We start from the raw sequence: 17006 nt of genomic DNA, 5'->3' as shown, positions 1-17006 counted from the left end.
ACCCTTGCGTACTTGGGGATGTTTTGAATAATGGGACTGTAGAAGAAATCCCTGTATTTTTAGAGCTAATCTAGAGTAATATTCAAAACACGCTTGTTGCTTTAAGCCTTGAAGCAATTAGACCCCTTTTGTGAAATAGGCTTGTGTCCTAAGTCTTTATTTCAATAAAATGCATCTTTTTTGAGTAAATATTCTTTTATTTCATTTCATACTATACAAATAATTGTTCATAGATTCTTTTGTTCTTTGGACTTTCTTTCAAATATTCATGTATACTTCATCCATGATCATAGAATCATTTATTCTTTGGAATCACTACAGCAAAATAGGTTTTTAGCGGCGTTTGAATGAAAAATGCCACTAATGCTCGATCTTTAGAAAAACGCCGCAAAAGAATTTTGCAAAATGGCGTCGTTTTGTATTGAGCTTTTAGTGGCTTTAGCGGCGCTTTTTAAAAAAGTGCCACAAAAAACATTTCATCTGTCTACTTACAGTTTAACTGGTTTATTTTATTAAAATACAATTTATTTTAATTAAATATTTAAATTCTTCAGAAAAAAATAATGACACAGAGAAAAAATTTGAAAGTAAAAACATAGAAAATATTTATTAAAAATGAAAAAATGAAAATACTATTATTTAAAATAATTTTAAAGATTTTGGTATATGACTGATTGTTTTTAATTTATATGTTAAATATTTTCTTATATAATTTTAAAAGAGATATTATTAATTTTAAAATATTGAATTAATTATCATTATAGTATAGTGTTTACGGTATACGGTATACGATTAAGGGTTTAATGTTTATGAGTTACTATTTTAAGGTTTATGGATTATGGGTTTAGGGATCATGGTTTAAGGGTAGTTTAAGGTTGGGGTTTAAGGTTTCACTACAGCAAAACAGGTTTTTAGCGGCGTTTTTTGAAAAACGGCACAAAAAATGAAAAAAATTAAAATACTATTGTTTAAAATAATTTTAAAGATTTTTTGTATATGACTAATTGTTTTTTAATTTATATGTTAAATGTTTTCTTATATAATTGTAAAAGAGATAGTGTTAATTTTAAAATATTGAATTAATTATCATTATAGTTTAGGGTTTACGGTATTTGGTTAAGGGTTTAATGATTATGAGTTACTATTTTAAGGTTTATGGATTATGGGTTTAGGGATTATGGGTTATGGTTTAAGGGTTGGGGTTTAAGACTTAGGGGTTATGGGTTAAGTGTTAGGTTTTTAGGGTTTATAGATTATGGTTATGATTTAGGGTTTAGGGGGTAGGGATTAGGGGTTTAAGGCTTAGATTAATTAATGCTTTGTAATTTATATATTAAATAATTTATTATATAATTGTAAAAGAGATAAGATTAATTTTAATATATTAAAATTATGATTATAGTTTAAATTATAGGTTAAGGTTTGGGGTTTATGGTCTAGGATTTATGATATAGGGTTTTGGGTTTAGGGGGTTAGGGGTTGGGGTTTAAGGGTAAATATAGTGAACTACTTAACTTGTATATCTTAGATTTTTTTATAATATAAATCTAAATAAGATAAATATAAATTATTATTTTAAAAATATATATATCAAAATGGGTTAAATCCCAAACGCATAAATTATGAACACAATTATTGATATAAATCATTTTATATTTATATATTGCATATATAAATGTTTATATTTATTCAATATAAAAATATATTGATGTATTTATTTTTTAAAATGTGTATGATTAAATCAAAATTAAAGTTTCAACTATACATTTAAACCACAATTAGAATTTCACGTCTATAATTACACATTAAACTGAAATTCATATATAATATTGAGATATATCTCTATCAAAATTTAGGTATATACATATAATTAAATATAGTTTAAATTATTTAAGAGATAATGATAAAATTTATATATATTAAAATAAAATAAAGAATTTTTAGCAGAGCAAAAGGTGAGAAAATGACTTTTTGTGGCGTTTTTATTAAAAATGCCGCAAAAAGTAAGTAATAGTGGTGTTTTTTTTATAAAAAACGCTACAAAATTTTTTACACAAAACGGTACCGTCTTGTTACTCAAAATGCATTAGACTTTTTCGTTCCCCCCTTCCCCCGAAATCCCAAAATTTGACAAGAAATCTTTCTTTTTTTCCCTCCTTTCTTTTCCCAAAATCGGTTCCCTCCCCCATCCCTAAAGAAATCCTAAAATTTCACTTGAAATTTCTTCTCTTTTTTTCCCCATTTTATTTTTCCCAAACCATTTCTCCCCTACCCCGATTCCCTTTATTTTTCCCCCAATTTCCTCAAATCGGCAGCCCTCTGCATCTTCGTCGGTAGCCCGCTGCTGTATCTCTGTCAACATCTGCTGTCGGTAGCCCTCTCTCTCTTTGTTTACTATCACTATTTTTACTTGTAATTTTCATATTAATAACTATCTCTTCAAATGGGTTTTCTTTTCAATTTATATGCCATCGGGAATAGACCTCTTTAGTCTTCAAAAACACTTTCCCTGATTGTTAATTTTACTACAGTTGACAGTGTTCTAAGGGTTCAGACTCGAGAGTGTGCTATTGGTATGCTTGAAAAAGCTATAAAGTAACTTCATTTGTTCAATTCTCCTTGTGCTCAGAGATAAATCGATTCTTGTTTTTTTGAATTTTGCAATTTGAGAAAACAAATACTCTTGTTCTTCCCTCTGTTGTTTGCTCCCTCTTGAATATTCACTGAAATCCCAAAAATCCCATATTGTTCTTGTTTTGTTTTGTTTTTGCTCCCTCTGTTGTTTTTGAATACTCTCATCAACTTCGTTTAGCTTTCTTTTTATTTTTGTGTGTGTTTTTATATGGCTGCTTACTATTTCAATGACAACATTTTTTTTTCTGGGAATTGTTATTCTGGTTTCCTCGATCCCTTTTCCCGTGATTTGGGTCCATGCAATGGGATTTCACAATCCTTGTTTTGGATAATGAGAAAAGTGAGCTGGTGGTGAAGTCGCCGGTGAAGGTTGGGAAGAAAAGCGTGGCGGAAGAGAAAGTTATAGCGGCTTTAAAGAGTCATAGCGAAGCTGAGAGGAGGAGGAGAGAAAGGATTAATGCTCACCTGGACACCCTCCGTACTCTCTTTCTATATAGAGAAAAAGGTTCTTCTTACAACCTTCTTTATATATGTTAGATGGATAATATAGTTCATTTAAATTGTTTGCTTATATTATGTGCCTGCTAGGATTCTGAGTCTTAAAACTTTTGTTTAACAGTGATCATTAGATGTAATTACCAGGTTGTCCAGGTAGAGTATAAGGTAGAATATGAAGGGTAGCTATGAACCTGAAAGGATCTTTGTCGACCGTAAAATGAATATTTGGATATTTTAATTATAACAAAAAAAAAATTGTTGTAAGGTCATTTGCTGCATCAATTTTGCACTTGGAAGGTCAACTCTGAATTTCATAAATGCTGGAGTCAACTAAGGGGATGCATCATTCTTTTTAGCAGATGTTTTACAATTTGACAATTACGAGATTAAGGTTTATTTAGGATCCCAATTTCAGACCTTCAGTTCTAGATAATGGCCTGCCTTTGAAGCTGTAACTGCTTCCATTGGTGGAGATATTATCTGCAAAATTTATAGGAGAAGTTTTTATACAGTGTGTGATTTTGAGAAATGCACTGCAATGTATTGATTTTATTTCTTCCTCTGATGATGAAATCTGTGCAAAATGGTTAGGAATAAAAGTGGTTCAATAGGGGAAAACCTTCTGATTTTGCTCTTGCTTACTACTTGGTATCACTCATTTTCACATTTCACCTTGTGTATATTTTAGCATTTATCTTTCCTGTCTTCTAATCTGCACCACCTTTTCTATCCTTCACCCATTCCACACGACACACATATAACCCCCTTCTCTCTCTGTTCAATTGCAGTGCGGATGGTTCATCTTTTATCGTTTACTCTCTCTTTGTTTCCTTTTGAAGAGATTTTTAAGTTGTTTATCTTTTCTCTTGATAATAAGCTCTAACGGCAGAAAAACAAAAGGAGGGATCTTTTGAAGTGGAAAAAAAGAGAATAAGATCAGATTAACATCTTTGTTGGTTTTTTTTTTTTTACTTTTTATTTATTTGGGTTTGGGAAATGAATTGTGAGTTTTTGATTTGTTCTTCACAAGGATCTGTTTTAAGCTTTTGGGTTTTGTTTTTGAGTGTTTAGAGAAAGAGAAATGGCTGGAAGTAATGAAATCAACCTCAACGAGTGCAAGGTACAATATTTTCTCCTTTTTTTTTTTCGTTTACTCATTGTGTATATTCTTTCTAGAATTGGGTTGTCAAAGTTGAGTTCTATAATGAATTCTTCATATATTTTCGAGGTTGTTTTGGTTAATGAAGCTGAGTTTTAGCTTATTTTTTTGTTAGAGTTGATGGTCTTATCAATCTTATTTATTGAACTTTTTTCCATATTTGAATATCTAGGGTTATGGGTTGTGGAAAGTTGATTCTTTTGCTGTTTTTGGGGTATGGAACAGTTTAGTTTGATTTTTAAGCTTCAACGTCATATATGAGTTTATGTATTATATTGTTGTTTTAATTATATAATTGAATAAATATTGTTAATTGAGGTGTTAAACTGCTGCAAACTGAAGTGTTTGAATGCTGTAAATTGAAGTGTTTGAATGCTGTAAATTGAAGTGTTTAAATGCTGTAAATTGAAATGCTTAAATGTTGCAAATTGAAGTGTTTAAGTACTGCAAATTGAAGTGTTTAGTTGCTGGATATTGAGATGTTTTATCGCTGTAATTGAGGTGTATAAATGTTGTTAATTGAGATGTTAAAGTGCTGCAAATTGAAGTGCTTAAATGCTGTAAATTGAAGTGTTAAAGTGTTGCAAATTGAAGTGTTTAGTTGCTGGACATTGAGATGTTTTATCGCTGTAATTGAGGTGTATAAATGTTGTTAATTGAGATGCTATAGTGCTGCAAATTAAAGTGCTTAAATGCTGTAAATTGAAGTGTTAAAGTGCTGCAAATTGAAGTGTTTGAATGCTGTAAGTTGAAGTGTTTAAATGCTGTAAATTGATGTGCTTAAATGTTGCAAATTGAAGTGTTTAAGTACTACAAATTGAAGTGTTTAGTTGCTGGACATTGAGATGTTTTATCGCTGTAATTGAGGTGTATAAATGTTGTTAATTGAGATGTAAAAGTGCTATAAATTGAAGTGCTTAAATGCTGTAAATTGAAGTGTTAAAGTGCTGCAAATTGAAGTGTTTGAATGCTGCAAATTGAAGTGTTTAAGTACTGCAAATTGAAGTGTTTAGTTACTGGACATTGAGATGTTTTATCGCTATAATTGAGGTGTTTAAATGTTGTTAATTGAGATGTTAAAGTGCTGCAAATTGAAGTGTTAAAGTGCTGCAAACTGAAGTGTTTGAATGCTGTAAATTGAAGTGTTTAAATGATGTAAATTGAAGTGCTTAAATGTTGCAAATTGAAGTGTTTAAGTATTGCAAATTGAAGTGTTTAGTTGCTGGACATTGAGATGTTTTATCGCTATAATTGAGGTGTTTAAATGTTGTTAATTGAGATGTTAAAGTGCTTGAAATTGAAGTGTTAAAGTGCTGCAAATTGAATGTAGCTGTCTTATATTTTGAACAATTATTGGAGCTAATGTTTGACCCTTAATTTCTTCATTATCTTTTTTTTTTATTCGATTAATGTTATTGTTTCGTTAATTTAAATTCATTAATTTTTATATTTAGTTTTGAAGTTTAAATTTTAATAGGAAATTTAATTTAATTAATATTTTTATTTATCCTTAAAAGTGTATAGTTTAAAGTTCAAAGTTCAATTTTAAATTTTAAACATAATATAATATTTAATTAAAATAATTTTTTTAAAGGTTATATTCTTTAGCGGCGTTTGTCGAAAAAGCGCCGCTAAAGGTCTATTTATTAGCGGCGTTTGTGGGAAAAGTGTTGTTAAAGGTTATGACTTTTAGCGGCGCTTTCCCAACAAATGCCGCTAAAAGCCATAACTTTTAGCTGTGCTTTTCCCACAAACGCCGCTAAAAATCATGACTTTTCGCTGTATTTTTTTGAATAAACGCCGCAAATTTTTGCGACGTTTCTTATATCGGTTTTTTTTGTGGTGCTAGTAAAAATGCCGCAAATAGTTTTAGTGGCGCTTAAAAACGCCGCTAAAGGCTAAAAAAAGCGCCACTAAAAGTCTATTTTCTTGTAGTGAATCTACTTTCAGCGGGTCCCTAGATATCCATGATGTGAGTAACGCTGTCATTGACTCCGAGTCTCCTTTTAGGCAAAATATGGGCCTAAAGGGATCTCAACACTTTGAAGATGACAGAGATGTAGACTACTCTCTGATTTGTTAAGGATGGTAGAGTAAGATGAAAACAGATCCTCTCTTACAAAAAGACAGTGGACAGTAGGCCTAGGTCAAGAGAAAGAGGCAAACATCGAAGTCTGCATCACCACAAAGGCAAAGCAAGATGTCGTTGAGTCACTTCCAAGAATTTAAAGATTTTTTGCACGATCGTATCAGGATACGCCTGGTTACTAAGACATGAGGATGTTGCAGGGTTTTGAATGACATGCTGGCCAGGCTAATCATGAGATTTGGGTTCTGCTGGTCCACCATAGAAAAGGATTGCATCAGTATGCCGTAAATGCCAAATTTATGGAGAGAAAATTCATGTGCCTCTTCATTCTTTCGACTTTCTCTATATGGGGCATGGAGGTTATTGGGCCGATCTCGTCAAAAGCTTCCAGCAGGCATCAATTACTTTGCTAAGAGGGTGAAAGTCACTTCATATGCCAATCATCAAATCCTAAAAAAAAAAGAAAAAGAAGAAGAAGAAGAAGAAGAAGATCATGGAAAGATGACTGAGACTTGTAAAGATCGGCATAAGAAGTCATCATGTACCCTTTATGCTCATCGAACGTCGGCTAGGACCTTAGCTGGGGCAACACATTGCTCGTTGGTTTATAAGATAGAATCGGTTTTGAATATGAGACTCCTTTCCTCCGAGTCTCGTTAGAGCTGAAGTTAGATAAGGCAGAATGGATTCAATCCTGATAGGATCAATTGAATTTGAAAAGAGAGGGTCGAAAGCTATCTGTCGAAATCTAATGCACCGAAAATGACTGATGCGAGCTTACGATGAAGAAGCTTATCCTAGAAAATTCCACGAAGGGAACTTGATGTTAAAGAATATCCCTCCTATACAAAAGGACTTCTAAGGAAAGTGGATGTCAAACTAGGAGGGACTTTATGTAGTAAAAGGCCCATTCTGGAGGAGCGTTGATGGCGAAGATTTTTCCAATCTGGTGAATTCAAATCCAATCAATGAGCATTCTACCTAAAAGGAAAGAGGCCAAGGTGAAAACCCGCAAAGGGCGCCTTGAAACAAAAAAAAAAGAAAGAAAAAGGAGAGGCCAAGGCGAAAACCAGCAAATGGCGCCTTGAGACCAAAGGGGATTTGAGTTGAAAACCTGAAAAGGGCAGCTCAAATTTGGATCAAAGTGGGGCATACATTAGTCTTGCTATGCCTGAATTAACAATGAAAAAGTATGCTACGTCTTGGGGCATCGACAAAGTATTCCGGATCCTTTAAACACATATTGAGCTCAGAAAGGTCCTCAAGAAGTTGGTACAGAGAAGCTCAAGCCGCGATATCTGGGGCATCTAGCTTCCATTTTGCCCATTTTGAATTTGTTATCTTTGATTCTTTTTAAGATATGTCCGAATGAATTTTATTCTTATTGCATTGCTATCTTTGATTAACTTATTCATTTTAAGTTAATTCCCTTCTTATTGCATTTGCAATCTTTGATTAATTAATTTATTTCAAGCTATGCTCCCAATCAATTTTCTTCTTATCCATTGTTTTGATATTTTTCAAGCATTTTGCATTGAAATAACGATTAATGGACCAATAATACTTTCACAAAAGAAGTTTTGCATATTACTTTAAGAGCTTCTAAATAGTACAGGAGGCTGAAACAGGACCATTATTCAGAACTCACCAAGCCTAAGGTTTGGAAATATTTGAGCCTAAATTGAAATTATCTCATCAAGTTTCCTGTTAAAGATATTGGTTGGGTAGAAAAATCACATTGGTGTTACAATCCCGGCAAAGAACAAGCAATATGATTATTCTCAAGAAAAGGAAAATGGTATTCTGCATTCATACAGATATCAGGGACATACATTTGTTCATTACACCTAAGGAATGGTGTAACAGATCAAATTGATCGAAGATGATACAAATCCTATACCTTTGAGTTGCAACAAGATGGATGGAAGAAACCAAATGTTGTTCCTCTGAAATGACAGTAGGAGGCACAAACTTTATGTCCCAGAAGGTACAGTAGAAGGGACTCTGAAATTATAGCAGGACAAGCTTACTAAGCAAAATGTGATTGTTTTTCTGACTCTTCTGTCAAGAATACCAGCCGAACAAGATAGCGGCGTAATACGTCAGTGATAATGTCCTGATGAACAACGAGTGATGATACCTTAAGCCTTTTTAAAGGGATCATTTTCATTCATATATCATTCATAACACATCTAATTAGGAGCATTTGATTCATTTCGATCATAGCATCCTAATTATTTGACACATTCATAACACATCTAGTTAGGAGCATTTGATTCATTTCAATTAGAGCATCCTAATCATTTGGCATAAGTACATGAAACTGATTTTACAGATCTTATCCCCCTAAGCAGTAGGGAAACAGATCGAAGGTGACAAGCCTTAACCCCTTAAGTAGTAGGGTAACAGGCTGAAGATTTACAGATCTTATCCCCTTAAGCAGTAGGGAAACAGATCGAAGGCGACGAGTTTTAACCCGTTAAGCAGTAGGGTAACAAGCTAAAGTTCATAGATCTTATCACCCTAAGCAGTAGGGAAGCAGATCAAAAGACGGCGAATCTTGCCTTCCTGAAGTTACAGTGAAGCAGATTCAAACCACTAAGCCTTAATCCCCTAAGTAGTAGGGTAATAGGTTGAAGATCTACAGATCTTAATCCCCTAAGCAGTAGGGAAACAGATCGAAGATGATGATCTTATCACCCTAAGCAGTAGGGAAACAGATCAAAGAAGATGGGCCTTAACCCCTAGCGGTAGGGTAATAGGTTTGAAAATCACGATTTTGCCTCCCGAAGTTGCGATGGAGCGGATCAAATACATCGAATTTTGCCTCCTTGAATGCAGTGAAGCAGATTCAAACCACCAAGCTTTAACCCCCTAAGCAGTAGGGTAACAAGCTGAAGTTTATAGATATTATTGCCCTAAGAAGTAGGGAAACAGATCGAATATGATGGGCTAAACCCCTTAAGCGGTAGGGTAACAAGCCAAATTCTGGACCTTGAATCCTAGCGGTAGGGAAACAGATCGAAGGCGACGAGCTTTAACTCCCTAAGCAGTAGGGTAACAAGCTGACGTTCATAAGATCTTATCACCCTAAGCAGTAGGGAAGCAAATCAAAAGACGGTGAATCTTACCTTCCTGAAGTTGCAGTAAAAAAGATTCAAACCACCAAGCCTTAAACCCCTAAGCAGTAGGGTAACAGGTTGAAAATCAAATGTCTTCTCCCTGAAGCAGCATGTGGAGTTGACCCAAGCCACGATAGATCTCCTTGAAGTTTCAGTTGAGTTAATTGAAGTCACAAGTCTTATCTACATAGAGTTGAAGCGGAGTGGAGTAACAAGATTGGAATGAAGCTACTTGGAGAAAAGGAACGCTAAATAAGTCCAGACATGGTGAGACCGGGCAAAATTGGTCTTTCTTAAGTCTTTGCTCTATTCTCGTTACACGAAAACAAGCAAAGAGAGGCGGCTGTATAAGCCCAATTTTGGGCCCAAAACCCTTAAACCTACCTAGCCCAAAACCCATAACCCACTAAACCTAACAGAAGCCCAAACAACCAAAACCTACCCAAAACTAATCCCAATTTGACCCAACTAGCCCAAAAATTTAGGGTTTCAAAATTTGAAACCTTAAATCACCTATCCCACCGCCCCCAGTCACATCTCCTGCAAGTGGCCTCTGCTCCACCGCCTCTGCACCTGTAACCATTAAATGTGAGAATAGTGTAGAAAACAGAGGGATTGTAAAGGCTTTATAAAAGCCGAATGGATGATTTTGTAAAAAAGGTTTTTAGGTTAGCAGATTTTTACAATAAAATCTCTTAGATTGTAACCACCTATATAAAAAAAGAAGTCTCAATACCAAAACAGAGATTAAAAATACCAACAAATTGCAAGAAGCAAAAAAGAAGCCCAAAGAAGAAATCAAAATCAAAAAACGAGAGGTGTATTAAAAATTTTGAATCTGTTTCTTTCTTTTCTTTTTTTTTTCTTTTCCTGTCTATATGGACATGCATATATGCTATTAAAATAAAGAAGAAAAATAAAAAATACACTTTTGAAACCCCTACCATGCAGACGACACCCGTGCGGAAGGAAGCGAAGACAGACGATGATGAATCTTTGGTTGGACCCGGTACTGTAGAGAGAAAGAGAGGATTAGAAGACCTTTTTTAAAAAAGGGAGAAGGAAATGAAATTAAAAAAATAATTAGTTTATATAGTAAGCAAAAGCAGCTTTTTGCCCGCCTTTAAAAACCGAAGCTTGGCTGCAGATTTAGGTGCGACCCGAAGACCCGACTCGTCTTATTCTGGGATTCGCGTGTTTTTTCTCTTAGGGGCTAATTGCATGCTCGGTCCTTCCGCTTTTTATATGTTTTGCAATCAAGTTTTCAATTCTTTTAAATTAGCCCCGAGGTTTATCGCATTTTGCAAGTTGGTCCTCTCTTCAACGACACCGTTTCAAGGGCTCAGGTAAATTGCCCTTTTGGACCCCTGTGTTATTTGTGCTTTCAAATTAGTCCCTTTCCCCTTTATTAATTTTTAAAATCGGCCCCAAAACTTAATATTTGTTTCAAATTAGTCCTTTTTTTAGACTTAATACGGTTTCTTTTATTTTTTCACTCTTTATTATTTAAATATAATTCATTTTTATATTTTACTATTTTTGTATTATCATCATTAGCATATTTTATTATTATTTAGATATTTTAGTTTTAATTAATACTTACATATATTTTATATATATTCATATAGTTGTTTTATTATTATTCCTAATATATATTTTATGTATACATATTTAAATACTATATCATACTCTATATTATGCATATACATATTAACATTATACCATATGTATATTTTTATAAATACTATATATATATACTTTTAATATATTGTGTATATTGTGTGCATACTTCTAATATTATCATGTATTCATTTTAATACATATGTATATATCTATGTAATATCATTAATATTTATTTTTAAGCATCATTATCATTCTTTAGCATTATATACTATGTAAATAGTCTAAATATTGCATTTTTATGCATATATTTTTAATACGGATGCATTTTATATATTACGTGTATATATATTTTATTATTGTATTTTTCGCATATACCTTAATGCTATAACACTTATATATTTTTATTTCTCATATTATCTTATGTTTATGTTTTTAAACTATACCATGTATATACTACTATTATCTACTTATATAATTGTTAATAGTTGTTTTCAAAGATTATGATTATTTCTAATATATGTGTCGTAACCATTTTTTTGTAAAACGGGAATCGACTTGGATTTTGAAAATGAACAAAAAACTGGAGTCGCCACCGATCCTTTTTGACTAGGTGTGATCGGGTCACCTCGTTAAAGTGGTTGTTTTTAATAAATAACTTGATTTATTTAAACAACAATTTTGGTCTACGCAAATCAAGAAAACAGGTTCGGGAGTCGGTTATGCACGAGGAAGGATTAGCACCCTCGATATGCCCAAAATTGGTACCTAGTTGATTAATTAGTGTCTTAGTGTTGAAGATTGAAAACTTTGAAGACTTTTGAAATACGATCCCTCTTTATAAAGAAAATGCTTAAATATTAAAGACCTTCTCGTCTCAAATATGAAATGTCATATCTAGTGAGTTAGGACATAACATCTTGATTTTTCGAGAGCGAGCTTGCCTTTTGTAAAATCTGTGTATTTTAAAGGGTATTCGATTATTTAGAGTGAACGAGAGAAATCGAAACCCAGTAAGTTAGGGCACGTTCTCTCGAATTTTCAAACACCGAATATTCCTTTATTCCAAAACAAATTCTTATTTCGAGATGACAAAATGTCATACCCAGTAAGTTAGGGCAAAACACCTCGCATCTTCGAGAATAAGCATTTTCAAAACTCGTATAATGATTTAAAAAGAATATATTCCGTTATTTAGGTTAAACGAGAAAAGTTGAAACCCAGTAAGTTAGGGCACAATTATCTCGAATTACCTAATACAGGATATTGCTTTTATGAAAGAATTGTTTGAATATATTGAGTGACAAAATATAACGTGATTTATAAAAGTAAATTTTGGTATTAATAATAATGTATAATAATGAGCGTGACGATATCAAAATAATAATGTGAGCAATTACATAAAAAATGAAATAATAGCAAGCCTAGTAATGTGTAAATATAGACAAACGCATGAGGAAAATAAAACCATCGAATAAAAATGCATATAACATGACAAAAGAAAAATGGCAAAGATGACGAAAACAATAATAATAGCAATAGTATAAAACAATAATAATACATATGGTATTGAAATATAAATAATAATGGAAACAAAAGAAACAAAAGAAACAAAAAAATATATGATATATTAAAATATACGGGATATATATATATGAAATGAGTACATAATAGTCATAAAATATACATAATAGATTGTACAAACAATATGATATTTACAATGTATATGTACATAATATATATGATATGTATAATATTAATATACATGTGCATAATATGGAGTATTATATATATATATATATATATATATATATTAGAAGGATGTATGTATGATATACAAATGCATTAACAAAACAATAATACCAAAAATTAATAATAATATATAAATGTGGACGTATATGTATAGGTTAAAGATATATACACATATAATAATACATACACTAACATTATTATTAAATATAATGGGGAAAAAATAGATATAACATATACTGCGTATAGTATGGTATTTAAATGCGTATACATGAAATATATATTAGGAATAATAATAATATATAAACATATAAAATATATATATGAGTGTTAAATGGAAAATAAAAGATTACTAAATAATAGTATAAACATGCTAATAATAACAATGAGAATAATAAAAAAATGATAAATAATATTTAGAAAATAAATAAAAAAGGGCAAAAATAATATAAAAAGCGTATTAAATATGAAAAAGGGATGAATTGAAACAAAATGAAGTTTGAGTGATTAAAAAATAATAAAGGAGAAATGGACTAATTTGAAAGCATAGCGACTACGGAGGGTAGAAGGGAAATTTTCCGAGCCCTTAAAACGCATCACCGAAGGGAGGGCCAAATCGCATGTCTGCGACAAACTTACGGGTTAATTTAAAATAAATAAGAACTTGATTGCAAAATGTCTGAAGCGAAAGAATTGTGCAAGCAATTAGACCATGCTTGCAAAACACGCGGATCCCTCGGGCGGGGCAGGTCGGGTTGTGGATCGAATCATTAAGCACGTCGTTTGGGTCTTGAATGCACGCCCCAAAACGACGTCGTCTGGGGGCCTTTAAAAGTCAAGTTTTTTTTGAAACTTCATTTTCATTCCTTCGACAAAAAAAAAAGGTGAAAACCTCTCTCCTCTCTCCTTTCTCTGCGGCGAGCCCAGAACCCAGGGAGCTTCTGGTCGTGACCGTCGTGTCATCTGACGTCTGGTGGCGAAATCGCTCGGTATGATTTTTTAATATTTTTTGCTGTATTTTAGTGCTTATGAATATGTATGTATACATTATTTTTAGTGTAAATCAAGCGAAAAAAATACTTAGAAAATAGATCCGAAGAGAATAGTTAAACCTTGCCTTGCGCTTTGAACTCCCTTGATTTTTCGTTCGACTTTATGCTTATGTTTTCAATCTGTTTTTGTTTTTGGTCTAATGTTGCTTATTATTTTCTTGAAAAATGCCCGAATCGATTACATGGTTTTTGGATTTGGCTTTTAAATAGCCATTACATTTCTTTGTTTTGCTTTATGTCATTTCCCGTTTAATGCTTGCAGGAGCGCAACTTGGATGACGGTGGGGCGGTCTTTGCGCGTCGATGAGATAGGACGAGGTCGAGAAATTTGAAACACTAGGGTTTTAGTTTTTCTTTCATTTTTCTTTTTCTATTTTGTGTTTGGGCTATGTGGGTTTAGTGGGTTTTGGGTAGGTTATTTGTGTTGGGTTTGGGATTCTGTTAGGTTTATTGGGTTATTTAGTGGGTTTTATTTGGGCCCCAAAATTGGGCTGTACAGCTGCCCCTCTTTGCTTGTTGTCGTGTAACGAGAACAAAGCAAAGACTTAAGAAAGACCAATTTTGCCCGGTCGCTGAGTCTAGACTTCTTTGGGTGCTCTTATTCTTCAGGTAGCTTCATTCCAGTCTACTGTGGCTCGTCACTTTACTCCGCTCCATTGCAACTTCGGAGAAACAATACTTGTGATTTGTAGTCTCAATCTGTTCCTTTGCAACTTCAAGGAGATAAGATTCGCTAGCTTCAGTCTGCTCCACTGCAGTTTCAAGGAGGTGAGACATGTGACTTTAATCTACTCCGTTGAAACTTCGAGGAGATCTGTTGTGGCTTCTAACCTCTCCAGTGCCATTTCAAGGAGAAGAGGTTTGTAATTTCTAGCCTGTTACCCTATGGTTTAGGGGGTTAAGGCTCACCGTTTTTTATCTGCTCCACTACTGCTTAGGGAGGTAAGATCTATAAATTCAGCCTGTTACCCTACTGCTTAGGGGTTTAAGGCTCTTTTACCTTCGATCTGTTTCCCCATTGCTTAGGGTGATAAGATCTTCAAAATTCAGCTTGTTATCCTACTGCTTAGGGGTTAAAGCTCGACCTGTTTCCTTACTGCTTAGGGGTTTAGATCTGTAAATTCAACCTGTTACCCTACTGCTTAGGGGTTTAAGGTTTGAAAATTTGGCTTGTTACCCTATTGCTTAGAGGATTGAAGCCCATTACTTTCGATCTGTTTCCCTACTGTTTAGGGGGTAAGATCTGTAAATCTTCAGTCTACTCCACTGCGACTTTAGGGAGATGAGACTTGCTGGATTCGATTTGTTCCGCTGCAACTTCAGGGAGACAAGATCCGTAATTTTCAGCCTATTACCTTACTGCTTAGGGGGTCAAGGTCTGTAAATTTAACCTGTTACCCTACTGCTTAGGGGTTTAAGGCTTGGTGGATTCACTGATTCTAGGGACATGACCTGTAGAATCAGTTCCATGTATTTATGCTTATGCCAAAGAATTAGGATGCTATGATTAAAGTGAATCAAATGCTCCTAATTAGATGCATTCGAATGATCTATGAATGTATGAATGCAAGATGTTGTGGCGTGAATCCTGTTTAGGTTGCCATTGCTCTTTTTTCATCAAGGTTCCTTCACCGAAATGGTACCTGTCTTCTTGTTCACTCAAATTTTGAGCAGAAACCCAAGAGAGTCCCAATCTAAACTCTTTTTCTCGAGATGCTTCCAATCTTTGAGTTTGGTTAGTTCTAAAAAATAGTCTGTTTGAGTTCTGTACTATTTAGAAACTTTCAGAGTAATATGCAGAACTCTTTTTGCGAAAATGGCTTTAGTCCATTAATCATCATTTCAATGCAAAATGCTTGAAAAAGAACATAACAATGACAAAACTGAAATTTATCCGAAACAACATTTGAAGGGAATAGATTAATCACAGTCAACAAACATTGCTGGAATACAAAATGAATAAAGGGAATAGGTGCCCCAGATATTGCAGCGTGAGTTTCTCTGTACTGACTTCTTGAAGACTCCTTTTTGCCCAATATGTGTTTAGGGGATCTAGAGTACTCTTGCAGATGTCCCAAGATGTAACATCTCTCCTCCTTGTTAATTTAGGTGCCCTAAGACCATCGCATACCCCACCTTTGATCAAAATTTGAATCGCCCTTTACGGGTTTTCAATTCAAAATCCCTTTGATCTCAAGGTGCTCTTTGCGAGTTTTCACCCTGTCCTCTCCTTTTTTCTTTTTTTTTAGGCGAAGTATTTCTTAACCGAATCCGAATTCACGGGATTGGATAAGGTCTTGCCATCCATTTCAGCCAATATCAATGCTCACTTGAAAAAGGCTTTCTTCACCACATAAGGCCCTTCCCAATTTGGCATCCATTTTCCTCTGAAGTCCTTTTGTATGGGCAGGATCTTTTTTAGTACTAGGTCTCCATCGTGGAACTCTCTGGGACGAACCTTTTTTGTTGTAAGCTCGCATCATTCGCTTTTGGTACATCTGACCATGGCGAATAGCCCGTAGCCTCTTTTCTTCAATCAAATTCAACGATCGTTATCGGAATTTGGATCCATTCGCTTCATCCAACTTTACTTGACAAAACTCGAGGAAGGAATCTCGACCTCGATCGGTAAAACTGCCTCCATTCCATAGACTAATGAGAAAGGCGTTGCCCTAGTAGAAGTTCTGATAGACGTTCGATAAGCATAGAGGGCGAATGGTAGCTTCTCATGCCAATCTTTATAAGTTTTGTCATCTTTCCTACAATCTTCTTGATGTTCTTATTGGCTACTTCGAGTGCACCGTTCATCTTGACGTCTGGTGACGAGTTGTGGTGTCGATCTTGAATCGACGCGGACATCCGCTATCGTGTTGTTGTTCAAATTCAATGCGTTGTCAGATATGATCCTTTTCGGCATTCCATATCGACAGATGATTTCCTTTTTCAGGAACTTGCTAACTGCTGATTTAGTGACATTGGCATATGAAGTGGCCTCTACCCATTTGGTGAAATAATCGGTGACCACAAAGATAAAACGATGCCCATTTGAAGCTTTTGGTGAAATTGGCCCAATCACATCCATG

The 17006-nt window shown here is 34.0% G+C and overlaps 1 protein-coding gene across 4 annotated transcripts; it reads left to right on the top strand.

Moving 5' to 3' along the window:
* The first annotated feature begins 2110 nt into the window (after window positions 1–2110).
* LOC108467811 (uncharacterized) lies at window positions 2111–4617 on the top strand. Of its 4 annotated transcripts, none has more exons than XR_008286884.1 (3): window positions 2111–2371; window positions 2976–3139; window positions 4204–4617. XR_008286884.1 is itself a non-coding variant. In XM_017768597.2 (3 exons), the coding sequence occupies exons 1-3, from the start codon at window positions 2932–2934 to the stop codon at window positions 4519–4521; spliced, it is 315 nt and encodes a 104-aa protein (XP_017624086.1). In that variant the 5' UTR covers window positions 2111–2931; the 3' UTR covers window positions 4522–4617. The 4 variants fall into 4 exon arrangements, 1 of the variants encoding a protein (XP_017624086.1); XR_008286885.1 differs by having other exon boundaries at window positions 2111–3139; window positions 3921–4252; window positions 4464–4617; XM_017768597.2 differs by having other exon boundaries at window positions 2111–3139; window positions 4204–4252; window positions 4464–4617.
* The last annotated feature ends 12389 nt before the right edge of the window (window positions 4618–17006 follow it).

Source organism: Gossypium arboreum, chromosome 8 (assembly GCF_025698485.1).
Source record: "Gossypium arboreum isolate Shixiya-1 chromosome 8, ASM2569848v2, whole genome shotgun sequence".
NCBI lineage: Eukaryota > Viridiplantae > Streptophyta > Magnoliopsida > Malvales > Malvaceae > Gossypium > Gossypium arboreum.
The sequence above is the reverse complement of the archived record's forward strand: the minus strand, read 5'-3'. Positions and strand labels throughout refer to the sequence as shown.